This window comes from Ceratotherium simum, chromosome 11 (assembly GCF_057802395.1).
Source record: "Ceratotherium simum simum isolate JZ-2026a chromosome 11, ASM5780239v1, whole genome shotgun sequence".
Taxonomy (NCBI): domain Eukaryota; kingdom Metazoa; phylum Chordata; class Mammalia; order Perissodactyla; family Rhinocerotidae; genus Ceratotherium; species Ceratotherium simum.
The window spans coordinates 20,291,223-20,312,804 of record NC_141910.1 but is presented as its reverse complement, the minus strand read 5'-3'; the positions used below and the strand labels follow the sequence as shown (position 1 = coordinate 20,312,804).

At 46.6% G+C, this 21,582-nt stretch overlaps 1 protein-coding gene across 2 annotated transcripts in view; it reads right to left on the bottom strand.

The window, feature by feature from the left end:
- Window positions 1-1,182: 1,182 nt before the first annotated feature.
- SPRED2 (sprouty related EVH1 domain containing 2) overlaps window positions 1,183-21,582 on the bottom strand; it is a 115,450-nt gene continuing 95,050 nt past the window's right edge. The window contains exons 5-7 of one of the 2 annotated variants that reach the window (XR_015553637.1): window positions 7,052-7,201; window positions 3,260-4,421; window positions 1,183-2,212 (exon numbers count right to left, since the gene is read on the bottom strand). Coding sequence is in view for 1 of the 2 variants with exons in the window: in XM_087436652.1 (XP_087292778.1) it covers window positions 3,756-4,421; window positions 7,052-7,201 (816 nt within the window). In the remaining variant the exon portion in view is untranslated. Of the gene's footprint in view, window positions 4,422-7,051; window positions 7,202-21,582 lie in introns of both variants that reach the window. The other variant, XM_087436652.1, reaches the window with a different exon arrangement.

Here is a 21,582-nt window from a genome sequence, read left to right as displayed (position 1 = left end):
CGCTTCATGTGACTGCAGCTTACCTTACGTACGTTTTCTAAGCCTCAGTTCCTCAACTGTAAACAGGGATAACGGGAGGGACATGCAGGGGACACGAGGGTCAAGGAAGATCTCAGCACTCCTTTTCTGCTGCAGCTCTTAGAGGCACCTTCCAAGTTCTCTTCTCCCTTCTTTTTTTATGAGAACAGTTTATTCAGGATTAACTGTCATAAGAACAAGTAAATGCATACATATTATCTTGGCAGATATTAACTTATTTTAATTCCTCAGTTCTACTTCAGAGCAATCCCATTATTCCTCTAGCATCAAACTTCTTGAAAACATGTTTTCCATTTGACGTTTTTACTTCCTCCATCTTGACTCTTCACCCCACTATAATCTGGTTTACGCCCCTCCGACTCTAACGAAGCAACTTTCATTAAGTTCTCTAATAACCTCTTACTTACCAATCCTTATGGCTTCTCTCCTCTCACTTTCCAATTTCCAGCATCTCCTGTTGATTTTCACCTTTGCCAGTGCCTTGGAAAAGTCACTGCTTTAGGGAACAGTTAAAACTAAGATGGAGGGGCCCCTCTACACATCTCTTTTTAAGGCCCCAAACTCAGTTCTCTAGAGAAGGAGCTGAAACTTTCCTCTGTGACCTTTAAAAGACCCCACACTTTATTTCCTCCAAGGGATTGTCACTGTAACTTTTGAGCATCCAAAGAGCCCATTTGGAAGGGAAAGTGGGCCAAGTGTCGGTGAAATAGAACCACTCTGAGGAGACCAAGGGTCTTGCAGTTTTAACAGTTGTTTTCTGTGAGAAACTGTCTTCCAAACTCCACACACACACCCACCTGAGGTTCAGCAGGAATCGGTGGAAAACAACTTGGAGGAAGTACAGCTGTTCCCTCTGAGGAGCACGCGTGGGGGAAGCTAGGCCTAGGAAGAGGCGGTGTTCCCTGGGCGGTGACATACAGCATTCCTTTCACTTGAGGCATCCGAGCCAGAGGAGCTGCCGTCTGTCTCCCCTTGGGAATATGACATAACCATAGGCGGGAAGGGCCTCACAAAAACAGACCGGTGTCTCTACGTCCTTCTCCAAAGGAGACCCCTTCCCATCCCGTGTGTGAGAACTCCCACATCCACAGAGGCTCAAATGCCACCCCGACTCCAGCCAGACAAATAGCCCAAAGTCAGCAATCTGATAGGATGTGTTTATATTTACATGGTACATTTTAAAGCAATGGCTACATTGGTCATACATATTAGAAACCATAAAAAAAAGTTAAGAACTAAAATGTACATCATACACTTGTATATATATTTTTTACACAGAGGTAAAAAGGCTTATTATAAAAAAATCAATACAACAGGGTTTTTAGTATACAGGTAAAGAATGAATTATGCTTCAGGCACTTTAATTTGTTAATGTGAGCAAATAGCTTGGGGGGGGCTCGGGGGAAGCTTCCCAACAGAAAATCTTTTGGTTAATGTTTTGTTACCACAGATACAAAAATAAAATCTGAATAATTTCTCTCAAATGATTGACGTCAGTATGGCAGAGCTGACTGGGAAAATACTACACACTGTTCAGCTGCAGCGTGGTAACTAGAGAGAGACGTATTTACATAAATGTCCCCACGGCTGCCCTGTGCCCTTAACCGCTGCCTTCACAAACCAAAAAGCGTTAAGCGTAAGCGGAGTAAGATTCACCAGCATAACTCTTCAAAGGGATGGAAAACGATCGGGGTAAAGGAAGATCGAAACAGATAAGGACTAATTAGGGACAACGGACAAAAAGCAGGGGATGTGTGTATTATACTGAAATAAATAGGGGCTCGTGGACTGAGGTCTAACAAAACATACATTAGTGTTGTGCTTTGTAGAGAGGAGATCTTGAGAAAGACTCAGGGTGGGGGGAAGATGGTCTCTTGACAACGTTTGGAGGCTGGCTGAAGGTTTTCTAGATGTTTTCCTGGCAGGGAAGCAGTTCTCTCATCACTAGATTGACAGCTCTCTGCTCCTTTCCCAAACCAGTCACTCCAACAAATGAAAACATACTCCAACTAACTCATAAGCACACTCGGTATTTACACCGATGGTCTGACTAAAGAAATGTGATGGGCTCTCAGATGAGCTGAAAACACTCCCATGAAGGTAAGCGTGGCTAGCACTTTCCCAATACGATTGGCAGACTGGAAGAAAGTCTTTTTCCTCGAAGACTGATGTCCTGTGTGCAACAGAGAAGAGAAGAGGGAAGTGGGGAGAGAGAGAGGGATAAGGCTATGCCCTCAGCTGGCAATTACCACAGGAAGATCATGGCAGGAAGAAGAGCCAGCGCTGACAAGCCTGTCCTCTACGGTCTCCACGTCGTTTTGATTGTACTATGCTAGGTACAGGTAACCACTCTTCACTTTTCTTCTTTCTGCAATAAGATTTGGCTATTCCTTGCAATATATTAGAAAAATACTCTTTCCCAGCTAATTAGAAGCCTCCTACGTGGCAAGGCGACAGGTAGACCCAGCCTGCTGACCTAACCATCTGTGCACCCAAAGTGGCAAGTCTGGGTTTAGGATTGCAGGAGAAAGACACTTAGGCATTGGAAGGGTTTTTACATATGGCCTTTTCCCAAGTATAAATGAAGAATTTCGTGATGTGAAATTGAGGCCAAAATGAAAACAAAAACACAAACCCATGAACAAAATGCAACCCACCACTCTTCAAATGTATGACATTTAAAATTTCCCCCGGTTAATACAAAATAGCCACTGGGGGGAAAAAAAAGCTCTTATAATTTTATTTACTACAACTTGAGTGTTTCTCAACCGGAACTTTTTTGGAGGACACTGGTTTGTGTTTGAATAGACTACTTGGTTTGCAAAACAATGAGCAAAATTTCTTTCTTCATGAGCATTTTCTTCTAATATTGCTAAATTTTTAGAAGTGGTGGTGACATAATTTTAAAAAGTTCTACTTTAGGGGTAACTGGGGAGGCTCAGAGAGACCTGAAATCCCCTTTCTAGCCCTGGCCTAAGAGGATGTGATGCAGTTTAAGGAATTTTCCTGATTCTCACAAGTTTATCTGAAGTTAAGGCTCAATTCTCAGTCATTTTACGGGTGAATGTTCGTATTGGTGAATAACTGACAAGATTTGGGGGGAGGAGGCACAGAAAATGATGATGGGCTCAAGATACAAACTGCAGCTTACAGGGGAACTGTGGCTTTAGAAAAGTTAAAGCGATCTTGATTTGTGGGAGAAGTTTGTTAACTAGCTCACCTCCTATACATAATAACTGACTGCAGGTTAAAATACTTCTGGTGGGTTTCATCCTTCTGACATCACATTTCCACAGGAACCCGACGATGCTCAGGACCAACAGGCAAGCCGAACCAAGAGAAAGAGAGTCTTCCATGCTCTTGGAAAACACCAACTACAACAACCCTCAAAAATCAGGAGTTCCGACTACAGGTGCCTTTGAACTGGAAGAGGTGGGGAGGAAAGACAGGAAAATCAATGTGGAGAAGACAGCTTGATTACAGATTGTTAATAACACACGAAGGTCTGCGTGGAGGTTCCTTTCCTTAGAACACTGTGTGCTGCGTGTAGGGGTGTGTCGCTGACGCAGAGTGGGTGGCGGGGGGGAGTGCAGAGTCCAGCGGGTAGGTTCCCCAGGCTGCAATGGTGGCACCAGGGAGCAGGGGAGAAGATGAGAGTGTGGCGAAGACAAGGTCCCTTGTGGCTGTGGATGGGGGGCGGGGGGAAGGGCCCGGAGTCACACGGCCGCTTTGTGCTTCCCACCGCAGCACCTGCACATCACTCCGCAGTGGTAGCAGGCCCGAAGGGGCAGGTAACAGCACATGCAAGGGGCCAAGAAAGACAAGGCAATAAGAGCCATCCACCGGAGGCAAAACTTCTCGTCGCTAGTATCGCACGAGCACGGGTCTGTATAGTCTCCCTCGGGGTCCGACATACAGTGGTAGAGCATGCTGTCTGCACACCACATACAGCTCACCCGGCGGATGCAAGTTCTCACGGAGTCGGGCGCATCCTGACAGTGGCCCCTCCGGTTGTCCTCGTGGTTGAACATGTCCCTGCAGTACTCGCACCGGGAGCGCTCGCCGTCCTCCTTCCGCCGCCGGGACTTGCCCCGGGACGGCTGTGTCTTGATCACGCCACCCCCGCGCCCTTTGGGGTCCTCGCCGAGGCCAAAGTCTGAGGAGTCCACGTAGGGGTAGTTGTAGTCGTGCTTGGGGACCTCGCCCTTGGCGAAGCGCACGTAGGAGTCCGCGTCCTCCGAGGTGTCCAGGTACTTGGCCCGCACGGGCGCGTGCCGGTAATCCTCGTAGCCCGTCATCCAGATCTTCTCCCTGGGGTTGATGCGCACGATCTCCTCGTCGTCGTCCGGGAAGCTCACCTGGCGGTAGGGCCTCGGCATCGACTGCCCCGGGGAAAGGAGACATTATTTTATAGCAGCGCCCCCTGCTCCCCGGCCCCACATCCTCCAATACGCACCCTTCACCCTGACGAAGGATTTCTTGACGAAACTGACCCGTCCTGTAATTACTGAACATCTTGTGGGTCAGTCAAAGATAATATTTCAAATTGTGAGTCTCAATCCATTCCTGGGTCAGGAAATCAATTTAAGGGGCCGAGACCAGCATTTTTCCCTTTCTGTTGAAATATTACCATATATGCAGCAAAGTGTGCACACTGTAAGAATATAGCTTGAATTTTCAGAAACTGAACACACCCAGATCAAGCAGCAGACGGTGGGAGGCCTCCCCGGGACATCCCCCGCCTCCCTTCAGTTACCTGCCCCCCCTGAGGTGACGGTGACCCCAGGCTGATTTCTAACAGCTTAGATTAGTCCTGCCTGTCGGTTCTCTTTTGTAACACCAGCTTCTTTTCCTCCAGTGAAATATAAGAGCACTGGAGTGCACTGCATGTTATAAGGGTAAATACTTTTCATTATCTACGTGTGTACAATTTGTACATACTGGGTCACAGCAGAAAATGCATTTCTCACTGTGGGTCATGTCCACAAAAGCAAAAGGGGATACTAGGAATAAGTACCTTGTAATCTGGTTGGGACGATAAGATGCCCGGATATGAAAAGGGTAAGAGTGCAGGCTCCAGAGGCCAGCTGCCCGGTTCGAATCCTCCCAGGATCTCACAGATAGTGAGCAGCAGAGCTGCAATGGAGCCCTGGTAGGGGGGACCCAGAGCTACACCCTCTGGCCTTCACCCCAAACCACATTCTCCCTTAGCATGACAGAGTCATCTCTGCAGGTGGTCCTGCTATAGTCTGCAACAATGCCTTGTCCCGAGGTGGGCGCTGGTAAAGTTATGGAATAGATGCAGGTAAGCCTGCCTTGCACGGGGCAGCTCAGCTGCAGCAGAGAATGAGATTTCTCACCTTTGAAGTCCTTTGGGCATGAAAGCTTTTTAAGGGGTGAGAAACATGGCTCTGAGTGAACCCACTGGAGTCAAATTCAAACTATGGAATTTACCAGGTAGCTAAGCCTCACCAGCCCTGCTGGTCTAGTGGTTAAGACTTGGTGCTGCTGCGGCCTGGGCTTGTTTCCTGGTCAGGGAACCCCACCACCTGTCTGTCGGTTGTCATACTGTGGTGGCTGCATGTTGCTGTGATGCTGAAAGCTAGGCCACTGGTGTTTCAAATACCAGCAGGGTCACCCAGGTAGACAGGTTTCAGGGGAGCTTCCAGACTAGACAGACTAGGAAGAAGGACCTGGCCACCCACTTCCGAAAAAAATTGGCCATGAAAACCCTATGAATAGCAGCGGAGCGTTGTTTGATACAGCACTGGAAGGTGAGAGGATGGCACAAAAAGACCAGGCAGGGTTCCACTCTGCGGTACACAGGGTCCCTAGGAATCAGAATCGACTCCACAGCACTAACAACAAAAAGCTAAGCCTCAGACTCAGTTTCCCTGACTAGCAAACTGCTTAGGGCTATTGTGAGAATGAAGAGAAAGAATCTATGTGGTGGTATCAGCACACAGCCTGTCACACAGGATGTGCTTGATCCCTGTTGCCGTTATGGTCATTATAATATTGTTATAGAATTTAATCACACGGTAGTTAGATTTACCACCAGACTGTGAGCTCCTTGAGGACAGGAGCCCCATCTCACACGCTTTGCCCTAATTCCTGTGAAATTCTTGACATCAGAGTTTCCCAGACTTTGGAAAATCACAATCCTGTAGGATTTCAAAACAAATCTTGAAAGCTCACATAGACTTTGCTAATTATTTATTATGCAAAGTAAGGGGAGTCAAAAAGTCAATTCCCATCTACTGCTACCATAATGTGATTTAAAAAAACATTTTAATGCCGAAATATTAAGAGGCACACAATAATTTTAAAAAAGTCATATAAATCTAGCTTTATGTCAAAAAAAAAAAAAAAAAAGACTCACTGCCCTGTGCTCCTTTTTCTCTTTTCAAAGCAGACCGGTGGCCACATCGCCCCACACGGCACCAGTCCATGTCCCACAATTTAGGAACCTGCTCTGCAAAACAGCCGCTCGGTAAATATTTGTTGAATTACTGAATTCCAGACTCTAGCTACATCTCCCCGAGCAAGCCTGGGCCTGTAGCCCACGGTGCCAGGGTGCTCGAGCCAAGTGTGTAGCATTCTTTAGTCCTGATCGTGGCTCCGTGCTTTCACTCAAAGCCAGGAGGCCCTTGGACAGAGGAACGCAGGAGGCAGCAGAGCACCCGGGGTGAGACTTGAATCCTGTTCCACCAGGGCCTCTAGCTCTCTAAGCCTCAGCCTCCTCATCCATAAACTGGGGGTGCCAATGGCCTGCCTTGGGGGGTGATTTGTGAGAATTAAACAAGAAAAAGCACATGAAGGGTTTAGCAAGATGTCTGGCACACAGAAAACTGAGTAAGGGGGAGCTGCCACCACCACCTTCAATATGGGGTGGGGGTACAAAGTGAGCAGGAGAGGCCAGGGCATCTGGCTAAACAGGAGGAGAAGGAGACCTTCCAGCATCGGGAGCCATCCACCCCGATGACCTCAGAGGAACGAGACTGCTGCTCACCTGTTCGAGGGGACAGTGGTCCGTGGGGTATGGGTCGTGGAGGTGGCCCAGGGTATAAATCCTCCGGTGCTCACAGGATGTGGGAGAGGAGATTGTCCGAGGAGGTTGTTCCCTCTTCTGAGAGGAATTAGAAGAACTGTCTGTAGCTGTCTGTTTGGAGGGAGGTAACCAAGAGTTAATTAAAAAAAACAAAAACCAAAGCCACACACCAAACCCTAGCACACTGTCTACCCCGACTGGTGCCATCTTGCAGGACTTCCCGAAATCTTGAGTTTATCCTGGCTGTGGGAGGCAGGAGGACCCCTGAAGGGCCAGCTTGTCTCAACTCCATGTGGCTGGCTGGACAGGCAGAGAAACCCAGCCACCAGACCCTGGAAAGTTGGGTTTGTTTTCTCAAATGTGGGAGCAGCGAGCAGGCTTTGGGGAAGGGCTCACAACACCAGGCCTCCCACTGATGTGTTCCAGCTTGATCAGGAATGGCTACCCCACTTGTGGCCTTGATCGCAAGGGACTCTGGTAAGCAGGGGAGATGCTAACAACCAAAAATCAAACCCAAATGTTTATATGTGGAGCTAATTCTGGCCTGGGAAAGTCTCAGAGATAAGGATACCTCGGGGTTATCGTGGTGCTGGCTTTCCAGGAAGAAATTTTGTAATCTTTGGGTTGGAGACCAGCCTTGGGGGTCACCTTAAACTGGAAGTTAGATGGATGACCGCACAGAGGGACGCAGGCCACCATTTGTGGAGGGTGAGTTTTTCCAGTGGAGGTGACGAGGTTCAGATTGGAGCCTCCATGATGGCATCTTGGGAAGGTGATCAGATATCAGGATAGACTGTGCCCATGGGCAGAGCACAGGGGGCCCGATCACCTCCCAGTATACCCACTACCTAGGTGCTTCATGCTCCCACCTGAGACTGGAGGTGGGCCAGCTGATCCCAGGTGATGCTCACTCTCCACAACCTCCCGGGGCCCAGGAGCCATGTGCTCCTAAAAGGCTTTGTTAATTGCAGCTGGCATCGCCTTTAAAACCAGGGCTCCTCAGAATCCCCACTCCACCTTTGAATCCTTAGAGTAATGGATCCTTCTTTTTCTTTTTCCCCAAATAAATGAAAAGGTTTTCCGTGATATCTGGGTGTCCTATTTCTGATAAATATCTAGGAACTCCTCCTTGGCTGTTGCTTCTCACTCTTGTATTCCCCTTATCGCTTTTGCTTATTTATCTCTTTTTATTTTATGTGTTTTTTGTTAGTGTCATAAATCCTTTTAGGCGCAAAGCAAGGTTAAAACAAATAGACTTATTATTTTTACCCCCCCTCGCCATTTAGAAAGTAATAAACGCTCAGAAAAATGGGACTACAAGTATTCAGGAAAAAGAAAAGACACCCACATTTCTATTATGCAGCACAACCACTGTTCATTCTTAAAACTTGGGGGACATGTGCAGCATCCCTTTGAGGACTCAACTCTCCTGGATTTTTCTCTAATTCTCTTTGGTCCAAGTGATGTGGGGCTGACGCCTGTTTCCAATCCCTCAATCCACAGTGACTAATTCAGATATGGACATGTGGTCCTCTCTGAGGCAATACAGAGATTTTTTTTTTATTGATGTCTTAATAGTTTATAACATTGTGAAATTTTGGTTGTACATTATTGTTTGTCAATCACCATATACATGTCTCCCTTCACCCCTTGTGCCCACCCCCCAACCCCCTTGCCCCTAGTAACCACTATATAGTTCTCTCAATACAGAGAGATTTTTGACAGAGAGGTCAGAAAAGACACTGTCTTTATCTCTGAAGTTAAGATCTAAGGGTCCCATAGACCTGGAATCTTGGTGAGGGTACAGAGAGAGAACCTTCTGAGGATGAAGTGAAGCAAAACCAAGAGAAAAAGGCCCCCACAGACACCACTTGAGCTTCTGGATCCAGACAAGCCTGAATCCTGATCCACCCTGGATGTCCCAGTGATATGATCCAATTCCCTTTGGTGACTTAAGCCAGAATGCGTCGGGTGGGTCACTTGGGTGCACTTTTTCCTCACTCCTGATTCCACCTCTGGCAGCAGTTCCACCTGTATCACACCCCTGGCCTCTCTCTGGCCCCCACTCCTCTCCGCAGCAGGTGGAGTAGAACTGGGCGTGCAGGGTCTGCTACTTCCCTCCTCTGCCTCTTGGGAGCCACCCAACTGGCAAATAGCATGTGCTGGCAACCATTCTTGGGACTGTGGGGTCCACTTGGAGGTCAAGGGCCCACCCCACTGTGGGGAGGCTGGGGAGATCCAGCATCCCTGTGCCTGGCGGGGCAGGTCTGTCTAATCCTGGGGTGCGGTCCTGGGACACCCACTTCCCGGATCATCAGTAATAAAGGGTCTTCTATCTTTTGTTTTCTTTCCTCCTCAATTGGTTCAGAACTCAGGGAAGAGTTGCTATTTACCCCTCAAATCCCAGTAACTGCAAGAGACCAAACTGATACACAAGCATTTCTAGTTTCTTCCAAACTCCGGCCTGTCCTCCAACTCTCATCCCCCCTTTCTTTATGTCTTTGGGGGTACTGCCTCCCTCTTCGACACACAGGTGGTTGTAGATCTGAGAGAACAACAAGCAAACAACTCATAATAGTCTCATACTGTGTGGGTGCTTATGACGTGCCAGGCCCTGGCTGCGTGTGAGCACGGCTGCAGGTAAACTATCGTCTCCACATCACACACAGGAAAACAGAGACTCTGAGAGATGCAGGATCCTGCCCACAGTGGCAGGCAGCCGCTGGCAGAGCTGGACTGAAATGTAGCCCCTGACCACAAGCCCAGTGGATTTCACTACAGCACACTGCTGCTTCTCAAACTCAGGTGAGACCGCTCCAGTGCTGGCTCGGAGAGCTATTTTGTTGTTGAGATCAACACAAGCACAACTCCTCCAAGTAAGAAGGTGCACCCTGCTTTACACAAACCCAGGAGATAAGGGGGTGGTATCTCGCAATACAAAGGTTTCTGAGGATCTCAATAAATACTTTCTGAATGAGTAGATAAGGGCCCTTCGGGGTGATTCAAATCTCAAGGGTTAAATTCTTATCCAACACCCACATGACAGTCATCTCGTAGGTTAGACGTTGCCCTTGTATTGAAAATTGTTATATGCGCTCAGCATTTAATTCTCAGAAACCCAGTTAACAGCTCACGGTCACCTCTGTGTTAGTCATCTGTCCACCCTAATCCACCCTATTTTCTGTGACCCATGTTCAGGTTAACAATGTGTAGAAAGTCATTCTGAGAAATGAGGCACACCCAGTTTCTCCTAGTATTCACAAGCCATCAGAAATCCCTGATGCACCAGTCCTCCCTCCCAGCCCTGCACAGCCTCTTTCCACTGCAGTGTCCAGTGCAGAGCTTCCCGGACATTATCGGAGAATGTGAGACTGAGAAAGGCCTTTCAATATCTCCTAATCTAATGACCGATTTGTACAAAGGAGCGGGAAGGCCAGAACACTTTGAGGCATGTCCACAGTTCACTGCTGAGGGTACCTCCCAGCCCAGCCTGGAGCCTTCCATGCCTGGACTGTTCTGTGTTGGTCTGGGCTCTAGGAAGGAGAGCATGCAAGAGAGGCTCCAATGAAGCCGAGGCTTATTTTGGATCTATACCGCCAGACAAATCTCACAAAGTGGTGAGTGTGACCTACAAACAAAAGGAACATACTATCAGGGCGTCTCCAAGCAAGGCCAGGCAAGAAACCTCCTGTTACCCATGCACACCTCTGAACTGGCTCTCCTATACCTCTGCCCGTGGTTTCCACAGAGCTGCAGAAAGCAGCCCACCAAAGCTATGTACCTACACACACTCACACGCAAGATTCTTGAGCATCTCTCTGTTATTTGTGCACAAGCGAATGACACCTACCTACCAACCTACCAGTCTGACAGCTTCACTTCAGCTCAGACTCGGGCTGTGTTTTAAACTGGCCTTGCTGTGTGGTGGGTGTCTCTGAACTGCTGCAGGTTTGAGCTCAAGAAGAACAAAAGTGGCAGTCCTCTGCAGCTACTCTGTGCTCAGGGACCTCGGGCTCCCAAGAGGGGAGGCTTCAGCAGCAGCTACCCTGCGTCCCGAGAAAGCATGGTCAGAGCGAGCCTTTAATGCCGCCTGCTGTGGACAGTGAGGCTGGGCACTGCCGTCTGGGCGCTGCCGACTCCTGGGAGGTCTCGCGCACCACGATGCAGCGAGTACAGCCATTGCCACCTGGCATGTACCCTCCAAAAAAATCCTGCCTCTGTTTCACTGTGACTTAGTGTCAATTCCCGTTATTACAAAGACGTCCAATTAAGAAGTCTGCAACCTTATACGTGGCATTGAACACGAACGCAGTGGAGTATTACAGTGCTAGATAACAAGGTCTCAGCTCAGACTGGATTTGATTCATTCTCTGCTAACTATAAATTGTGTGATTTTGGTCAAGTTAACCTCTAACTTCAGTTTTTTTTTTTTTTTTTTTGGTGAGGAAGATTAGCCCTGAGCTAACATCTGTTGCCAATCTTCCTTTTTGCTGAGGAAGACTGGCCCTGGGTTAACATCCGTGCCCATCTTCCTCTACTTTATATGTGGGACACCTGCCACAGCATGGCTTGATGAGCAGTGTGTAGGTCTGGGGATGGGATCCGAAACTGCAAATCTCAGGCCACTGCAGTGGAGCGCGTGAACTTAACCACTATGCCACCGGGCCGGCCCCAAACTCCAGTTTTTATATCTGCAAAATGGAGCTAAAATCATTCTCAGGGTTACTGCAAAAATGAAATGAGATTAAACATTTCCATTTTATAAACTGTTACTGATTATAGAAAAGTTACTGATTCTGTTATGTTGGTCTTGTGTCTGGTTACCTTAACTTCCTTATGCAAGTTCAAATACCTTATGCAGTGATTCTCTGGATTTTTCTAAGTAAATCATATATCACCCAGAAAAGAGTTTGGTCTCCTTTCCAATATTTACACTTTCTTTTTGTTTTTGGCTGAGGATTATTCACCCTGAGCTAACATCCACTGCCAGACGAGTGGTGTAGGTCCACACCTGGGAACTGAACCTGGGCCGCCAAAGCGGAGTGAGCTGAACTTAACCATTAGGCCACTGGGGCTGGCTCCTACACTTTCTTTTTCTTGTCTTACTGCATCTTTTGCCAGGGCTTCCAGCATGACACTGAAAAACAGAGGTGATAGTGGCCCTGCTTGCCTTGAATCTGACTTGAATGGGACAACTTCTAGAGATTCTCTATTAAATATGGTGTTTCTAGATAACTGGAGTGATTACAGAGTAAAGTTTCAAAAGTTTCCTTATATTCTAGATTGCTAAGGGTTTTCACTAAAAGATGATGGATGTCACCAGATGTTTTTTCTGTATCTATTGAGATGATTACACAGTCTTTCACCTTTAATTTGTTTTATTAAGGTATGAATTAAACAGCTTTTCTAACATAAACCATCTTTTCATTCCTGGGGTATACTCTACTGGTCTTTCACTAAATTCGTTTTACAAATATTTGAGGAGATTTGTTAGTATTTTATTTAGAAACTTTACATCTAGATTCATAAGTGAATTTGGCTTCTATTTTTCTCTAGTTGAGCTATCGTTGCCCAGTTTTGTAGCAGGGTTATGCTAGTCTTGTAGACTGAGCTAGGCAGCTTTCCACCTATAATATGGGAGTTGTGTTTCTTAACCACCTAAGTTTGATCCCTTTTTAAGGGGTAGACCTTTGACTACATTTTCAAAGTTTTCTATGCTTACTGTAAAAACTCACGTATTTTTAGTAGTAGCAAGCTTTGTGTGACCTGGTTCTAAAGCCCTCTAATGGGGCAGTGAGCTGAGACGAAACTTTGATAAGGAAGAATGTAGAAAAAACCGGAGGGTGAGAAAATAAAGGGAAGGGAGGTAGAAGCAAGACTCAGAAGGTACTGAGATGAAAGAGTGGGCACTGCCAACCTTAAACACAGAAAATATAGACAAGACCAGCCTCAGCAAATCCACTCTGGTGGTAAAAACACCCATTCCTGCCCTGAAAGGTTTTCGGGTTTGGGCTGGGTGCTTTGTGAGATGTGGGCTCAGACGCAGAAGGTGACATGGGCAGGGGCAAGGCTAGGTGGCTTCCCTAAGGAGGGGCCCCGAGATGGGCAGGTGGCTTTCTAGATGGGTGGACAACCCAGAGCAAGACCCAGAGGAAGAAAAAAGAGGCTCGAGTTTACCAGTGAACATCTGATAAGCTTCTTCAAAAAGAGCAAGCTTCCAATGGCTGGACTCTGCAGAGAGGTAAGTTATAGTTATTTTGAGAATTCAGATATTTCCTATAATTCTCCAGAATTTAACAACAAATGAGAGGAAAACCACGGAGCCTCAAAAGTTGATACAGACTTTTCTTTTGAATTGACTTTAATGTTATGATATCTTGACAATGAATCAAAACATGAAGTACAAAAAGACATTGGGGCTGGGGCTGCCTCTTTCGCCAAGGTCAGTGCTGCCTGGTTGGGTGGGAATTGGTCTGATGGAGAAAGAGGACTGGAAGATCGATGACTAATGTTAAATACGTGGCTGGCTCCCTCCTACTGTATGGGCATATTTTATGAATATGATTTCTTACTCTTGGAAACTTGGCTATTGTTCACTCTCTTATGCAGGGACCTCAAGTGTACCTGGAAGTTTCTAAAGAAGCACATGTATTACAGGCCCTGGGCCCGGGAATGAGCCTTCTTCATTTGGAAGGCCAACCTCTGACCAAGGGAAGCTCAAGGAGGGAGGGAAGGGAGGGAGCCAAGAGGCCAGACCAGCTGAGGAGGTAGTTTGCTTACACTGCCCATCCTGGGATGGAATCCTGGCTGCTGACCAAGGGCTTTCTGGGGGCATTCAGGGTGGGTCAGACTATGCATTTCAAAATGAAACAAGTGTCTTCAGGACTATGTGCATCCCTTCAACTCCCCTGGGTTTTCCTGCTAAATCTTTGTTTCACCAAAAGGGAGTGTAGGGGTGGAGAACAAAGGCAGCAGCAGCTGGCAAGCAGTGCTGATGGGAGAGGAAAGGTGTTGCCCAGGGCTGATGTTTCCAGGCCACCTGGAACCATTAAGGGGCACCTGGTTTATAGCTTTCCAGAGTAGGACGCTCCTGCTGGGTATACTGGTGAGACTACGAGAAGGCTGGCAACTGGCAATTTTCTTCTTTCTCCTGGGAATGGAGACAAATGGGATGAAGCCCACCTCCAGAGAGGCAAGAAAGCAAGTACAGTCACTTTATCATCCCTGTGTCCCCAGGAACACACAAGCCGAAGAAAACACACAGCACAAGGAGCCGAGCCCACTCTGAGCAGCCACTTCAGGAGGTCTGCAGGCCTATGTGTTTTGAATAAGGCATAGAAAGTCAAGTTAAGAAAATGCTTAAGAAGCTGGATCACATCATCCAGGAATCATACAGCAACGTTAAGTAAAAAAAAAACATGATACTGAGAGAATTAGAAAACCCTGATTCCAGGCCAGGCTAGGCCACATGTCTTGGGCAAGTTGTTGAACTTCTTTGGGCCTCAGTTTCCTCATGTGTAAAATCAGGGACTTGCACTGGGTGACCTCCAAGGTCTGTCTGAGCTCCAACAATCTGACATGTACCCGTCTCCCCTCCTCCTCAGAACGTTACAGGTCAGAGGGGTGTGACTAAGACTGTTGCTTATAGCTGATTCAAGAGCCACGGGATTCATTCAGATTGATTAAGCAGAATTCCTGGCTTGTCTGTAGATGCTGCTGTTATTTTACATTTTTAAAGACAGCTAACTAGTAGTTAGGACCACAATTTGTATTATTTTTACTGCAGTCCTCCACCAAAATAGATCCCAGCAGCTGATGCAACCAAAGCAGTATTCAATATTCTTCCTATTGCAAGGGCTTCTCATTTATTTTTTTAAAAAGTATGCACGCATACTATATATAAATATAAACAAATGTAAATGGAAATAGAAATATATACCATTCCTCTCAGCCTTGGGCTGGGAGACTAGACTGATCACATGAAACCCTGGGCATCCTCTGCCTCTCAGAAGACAGTACACTGGATGGCTTCGGGCCTCAGAAGGCTCCTGGCTCAGGTGGTCTGAATGAGCTGTCGTCTTCAGCAAAGCAGCCCTTCCCCTCAGGATCTACTAGACAGACCTACAGCCAATCCCTTTTCTTCTGTAAACAGGAAGTTGTCACCCGTTTTGTCAACAGGTCTTTGGGAACAGGTAGCACTGGCTCTCCTGTCCTCAGGGCTTACATTGGTTCAGGTGTCCTCTTTCAAAGAGGCAAGCAGAGCAAGAAATCAGCCAGGCATGCGCTGTTTTATGGCCCCAACTAGTAGGCAGTCTGGGTCTAAGAGGCAGAGGGAGAAAGTGATGACTGTCCTAGACTCTGGGACATTATCCTCTTGGGACCCAGAGGACAGATAAAGTGGGCATTCTTTCATTGTACTCAGGTAACCCTGAACATGTACTCAGTATGAATTAGTAAAATGGAAATAATGGTATCCTACTAGCCACAGCTTAAGAAGATGAGATGATATTTGTTTAAGTGAAGAAAACACACAAGTGGGAGGGCTAGCAAAATGCCTGTGGGCCAACTGAAATTGAGAGCATTTCAAAGCTTTTGTTTGAGCCTTAGACACTTAATTGCTTTAATTTAGCCACTGTAGGTATTACATGTTGAATAAAAAGATCCTCCTCTTACTAGTAATGTGAGCTTGCTAATTACTATCATTTATAAGATAAAACAGCTCCCATCCGTCTTCTGAGACCTTCCACGCCACCCCATGCAGTGCTGGGTCTCAGCCAGCAGTTAGGGGACACCACTCCCTGGCATCACCACAAAGCATGGGCTGCCTCTCCCAAAACATCTTTGCTTTTCTTAATAAACCACTATAGATCAGTTTCACTAGTGAAATTGCGCAGAAGTAATTTACATTTTCAACCTATTTCTTCTTTACTTACCCTCCCCCCACCCTACTTTGCCTCAATCCCTTATTCCAAAAGTAGAGGCAACAGAAAACCTTTTTGATCAACTGATCATCTAAAGTGAGCCTGGGCTTTCAAGAAGGGACAAGGAACCTCCACTGACGAGATGGCTGAGGTTTTAAGCCAATGCACTAGTTGAAAAGTCCATCATTTAGCCGACTCGTTTGCCATTAAAGGGAATGTGGTATATTTAATATGTAAAATTAACCGAAACTTATTGAATAAATGTTCCCCTTTCTTAAAGTTCTCTGAAAGGCAGCAAGTAGACTCAGGGTTTGCCTTCTGGGTGAGCAGAGTGCGGAACAGAGCACAGGTTGCTGCACTGCCCCAAGCCTTGGTGATTTTATTTGCAGAAATGCAAGTGTCAATATGTACCTGCCAGGGTGGTTGTGAGGATGGAACCCAGTGACCTATGTGAATGTGCTGGGCACAGTGCCAGGGACAGCTCCACACGGGCCGTTCCCTTCCTTCCCCTCCCTCGGGCCAGCAAACAGAGACTCAGAGGAAACATGTTCACCCTGAGAAAGTGCAGAGTCCAAAGGATCAATGATCACAGCTATCTAAGGGCAGAACCACGTGTAGAATCCAGGCCTCTCCCAAGCCTCCAAACCCCACAAACTCAGGGGTCACATGCCACTTCATCTTTGAAAAACCTCTTTCTTAGGAAATCAGTAAATGAATGTAATCACTTATTACAAAATTGGTCGATTTGCCTTCACAGTCTTAATGTTTGTTGGGAATGGATTAGGTAGAAAAAACTCTTCAAGAAAAGGAAAACTTTGTGGTATTCTGCACTCTTCTGCTTCTATAAATGAAACCTTGATAATTACAAAATTCAATGACTTCACTTTTTCTACTTAACCAAGAATGAAAATAAGCACAACGTGCAAATACTCAAAAGCCCATCGAGGCCAGAACAAACTGCTTCTTAGTACTTGGTCTCCACCACTTGCTCTAGCCCCGCTTTAGAAAACACCTGGGGTGGATGGGAGGGGTCCGAGGTGTCATTAGGGACAACTGCTCTGAATAGCCAGAAAGTAATAAAACTGCAGCTTGTAACAAACAGGATGTCAAGAGTTCAGGCATAGGGCACGAGGAAGGACCAAGTTTTCCAGTCTGGGCAAAACATGGCTAGAAGCTGACGATGCTCGTCAAAGACATGACATTTTCCCTGTGTAGAGAAGGACTGCCTACCTAAAGAAATAAAGTACAATGAAACAGCAAAACATAACCCAAATACCAGCCTTTTTCCACTGGGTTCTAGGAGAGAATTCAGCCCCACACAAAATGATGTGAACGACTCGTCTCAATTCTGCCAAGGACAGTACAGACTACCCTTCTAGGTGCACAGGAGAGAAGTTAACTCATTACATAGGATGGAGGCCTTAAGGCACTAGGGCTGAATTAGGACTCCCCATGGAGAAGGGCCGCCCAAACCCAGCAACAATACTTAGGTGTAGTACACACCTAGAAGGCTGAAAAAAAATCAAAACCTCATACAGGGTAGGCTTGCCTATGATCAAGCTCCGAGTTGCTATTTCGAGGACCTTTAGGCTACAACACTTGCTGAGTAGGCTCCAAGCCCGTCACATGAATGGGCCACATGGGGCATTGGTCACATATTTATCTTCTTATCTCTCCCCTTTCCAACTTAGGTCCAAGAGAACCCAAAAATATCACTCTTGTATTTGGTTGTTTGTTTAAAAAATACAAGAGCTGAAATATCATAAATACAATTATTCAACAGAGGAAGAGAAAAACAATAGTGGTGAACTGGGAAGGTTGGGAGATGGTGTTCACCACTTCTCCACCATGAACCAGCTAGGCAAGTCACCCATGTGACTCTCTGAGCTGCTTCCACAACTGTGTCCATAAAACGAGGCAAATCCTTCTTCACTTGCCAGAAGGAAGGAGGCTGGCTCATCTGATATGAACTCAAAATCCCTTCCAATTCCAAGACCTATAATTCTAAGGAGTTGGCATCTAAGGAGCTATCCTGGCCTCTCAGCAAGCCAAACACTTCCAGCTAACTCCTGCCAGCTATGCTACCTTTAATGGGCCACGATTTCCACGGTGGACACACTGCTTCCTACACTAGGCAGAGAAAACAGCAGGAAGATGAAGAGCGCTGAGAGGCACGGCTCTCATCTCTGCTGTGTCTTTCACCTCTTTAAACCCCCAGATGGGGGAAGTCAGGATTGCTGTCACTAAGGTGTCTCTGCACTCCTCCTTCTCTCTTGACCCCCATGCCCCTTTCTGAGAAAACCCGCTCACATTCTTTCTTTCTTTTTAAAAAATCAATACGTGTACATCATTTAACATCTCAAATAGCAGTCTTGCTTCCCCCTCTCAGCTTCTCACTTGCCAGAGCAATACACTTTCAATTCTTGTGGCTCTTTCTTCTTGTATGTCTCTCCATTTTTTCAATGCCATGTGGTTATACCACTATTTTCTGATTTGTAGATTTAGATATTATTTAAGGACTTCTTATTATGGAAGATGAAGACTTAGCTATTTTATACACCCCTGAGGATCTTTCTATAAAGCAAATATTTCCCTAATCCCTCAGCTTTAGAGCCAGAATCCAGCCACTCAGCACAATGACAGCTGAAGCGCCGACAACACTTGACCAGATTCTAGATTAGCCTGCTCTAGAAGTATGTATATACTGCAGCTGCATTCTCCCAAGATCGTGTTAAAATCATCCTTGTCTATCTATGAAGATGCTAATAACACTTAAAAATGATTTTAGAATTCTGCAGCAGTAAATAAACCACCGGGTTTTAATTGACCAAACCCTACAAACAGGAATTTGAAAAATGGTTCATTAAATGACCATAAAACCTGGAGCCTCTCTAGTTCTACACAGTCCATTTTCTCTACTTGTTCTCTCCTCTCAATAACCCCCTTTCTTGCACGCTCCAAACCCTCTGACTTCAGAGCCCTGCACTGTAGGGATCTGGGAGGAAGTCAGTCCTACTGGGAAGCAAACTAGCTCAGCTTATCCACGGAGCTAACCTGTTCATATCTAAAGTGTACATGGGCCTCCTCTACGAGACAATGTACAGCACATGTCTCCTCCACAAAGACGAAAGCTCAACAGAGGGAACAGACTCGAGGGTCTTTCCATTCTGTCCCTCTCATGTCTCCCCAGCTCTGAAGTGAAAGAAATGAAAAGCTGTCAGTCAGAGGCACCAACAAGAGTGTGCTAACTCTTAGCAAGGCTAAAAAACTCCTGTTACAGAACGCTAACATTTTTGTTGTCGTTGTTGCTTTATATTCTTTGCATTACTCATCTTATAGATTTGTCTCAAATGGCTCAGGCATTGGAATTCCCTCCTACATCCATATTTAATGCTGGGCACACCTTTGCCACCTGGGTATTTGTGTTCACCTGGATCAGTCATTATGACTGAGGTCCGCCACGCAGTAGAGGGGCTGTGAAGGGACTAGGCTGCAAGGGAGAAGGCCGACGGGAGGGCAGGAAGAAGCCTGAGTGGTCAAGAGCTTACAATGGGTGACAACGCTAGGACTCAACTCCCAGTTGCAGACTTGGCAGAAAACACAGCTAGAAAAATATGACACGAAGCTACCGAGAATCCCTCAAAATCACCCATCTTTAAATGGACCGCCAGGATAACAATAAAGCAAATGAATAAAATATGAAAACTTATGATTGTTACACACTGCATCTGGAGTTCAGATCACCCACATATTGAGCACCTATAGAGCAAAGCTTCAGGGGGTTGCGGAGACTATAATGATGAATAACCTGCTTCCAATTAGACAAAGAGTCATTCATTCAGCAAATAAAATATGAAAAACAAAAAAAGGGCAGGCTTTCAAGTGGCAAGAGAGAAATAAACAACAGAGTGCTGTGGGATTTTAAAGGAGAGAGAACAATCATAATCGGCCGAGGGAGAAATATTAGGCGACATGAATGGATAAACAGCCCAAATTCAGAAAATGACGAGAGTTGTGAATCAGGATGCTCTGGTGGTAGCTCTGGCAGGAAAGATGTGGGCACACACCAGGCTGGTGGCAGTGAAATGGAAGGAGAGGCCTGGGAAGACTGTGGAGGCAACGGTGTCGGCCCCTTCGACCAATGGGTGAGCAGGGCGTGTGTGCTTGTGTGTGCTTGTGTGTGCACATGCTAGGAATTGCAACATGGTTTTACCATCGTTGAGAAGCCAGGAGGACAAGCTGATTTGGGGATAGCCATGACAGGTGGGAAAGTGTGAGCAGAGACAGCCCAGGCTTGGTGAGCACCCACACCAAACAACCGTTCCACGGGGAGTGGGGGGGCTCCTTTCTCCACTTTATTCCTCAATGTAGAACGTGCATCAGTATATTGTCCACAATGTCCCATTTTCCTCCTAACCCCAAGGAATCCCCTGAAACAGTAGGAAAGAGAAGATATACTCCTGGTTCCTCGGGTTACCCCACTAAAGGTTTTCCCATACACTGTTCTCTTAGAAAATTCTCATAATTCTGGTCCATCATAAGTTATATGAGGGTCTTATCACCATTTATACTCTTTCTGTAATGAATGAATTCCAAGTTCTAAACATCTGTCTTACCAAAACAAGTTCTGGAATACAACAAACTTTGGGAAGCTGTAGACTATACGGGAGTTAACGCAGCTGCTCACTTGCTTGGTTCCAGCTTTCACAGACATCTCATTTACCATCTTAGGACAGGCAGTCTAATGTCAGGGAGATCATGAACAAAAGGGAAATGTGTCCCCTGGAGACCCACCCGTCCTTACATGGGATGTGATCCTAATAGTCGACAGCCTAATGACTGGGCCTGTCCTGGGGGAGGGAGGTACTATTGTTAACGGGCCCTTGTTTGTAAATGGAGTGAAGGCAACTGATCATATACAGCGGGGCCTACACGGAACGGAACGCAATTAAGTGGAGCTCCTTCTCCAGTGAGTTTCTGAGCGTCTGGAAGCAGCAGGGCTGTTTCTACACTTCCTTCTAGAGCAGCACGTTGATTCCTCTGTGGATTAAAGGACAAAACCAGGAGGGATGCTGGCTTCCATCACCCCTTTCCCTCTTGCCCTCTCCGAATTCTATAAATCACTTCTGGCAGGTAGCTGGGAAGCAGCTGCGGATGACAGTTTTGCTCTGAAGCACAGGAAGCCACCTTTTAACCCGCCTGCTGTTGTTTGTCTCTCGAAACGTGACAAAGGAACAGATGTAAGCAACATGCCAACTGTTGAGAGGATCTGCTTGGAGCACTATAGGAAGCCTGTTCAGAGGCACATCACACCAGCCGCTCCATGGAAGGACAACTGAGTTCATTTCCTGAAACCCCACACATGTTCTGTTCACGTCAGGTTGGGATCTGCAATGCTTAGGCAACTCACCACGCATATCCCTGCTTCCGCCTTTGCCCCTGTGGTTCCCAGCCTCAAAGCCCCTTCCTGAACCATGTTCAAATGCCACCGAGGAACAGTCCAGCCTCACCTCCTAGTGGTCTTCTCTGACCCCCACGCCCCTCCCTGTGAAAAACTCTGGACCAGAGTAC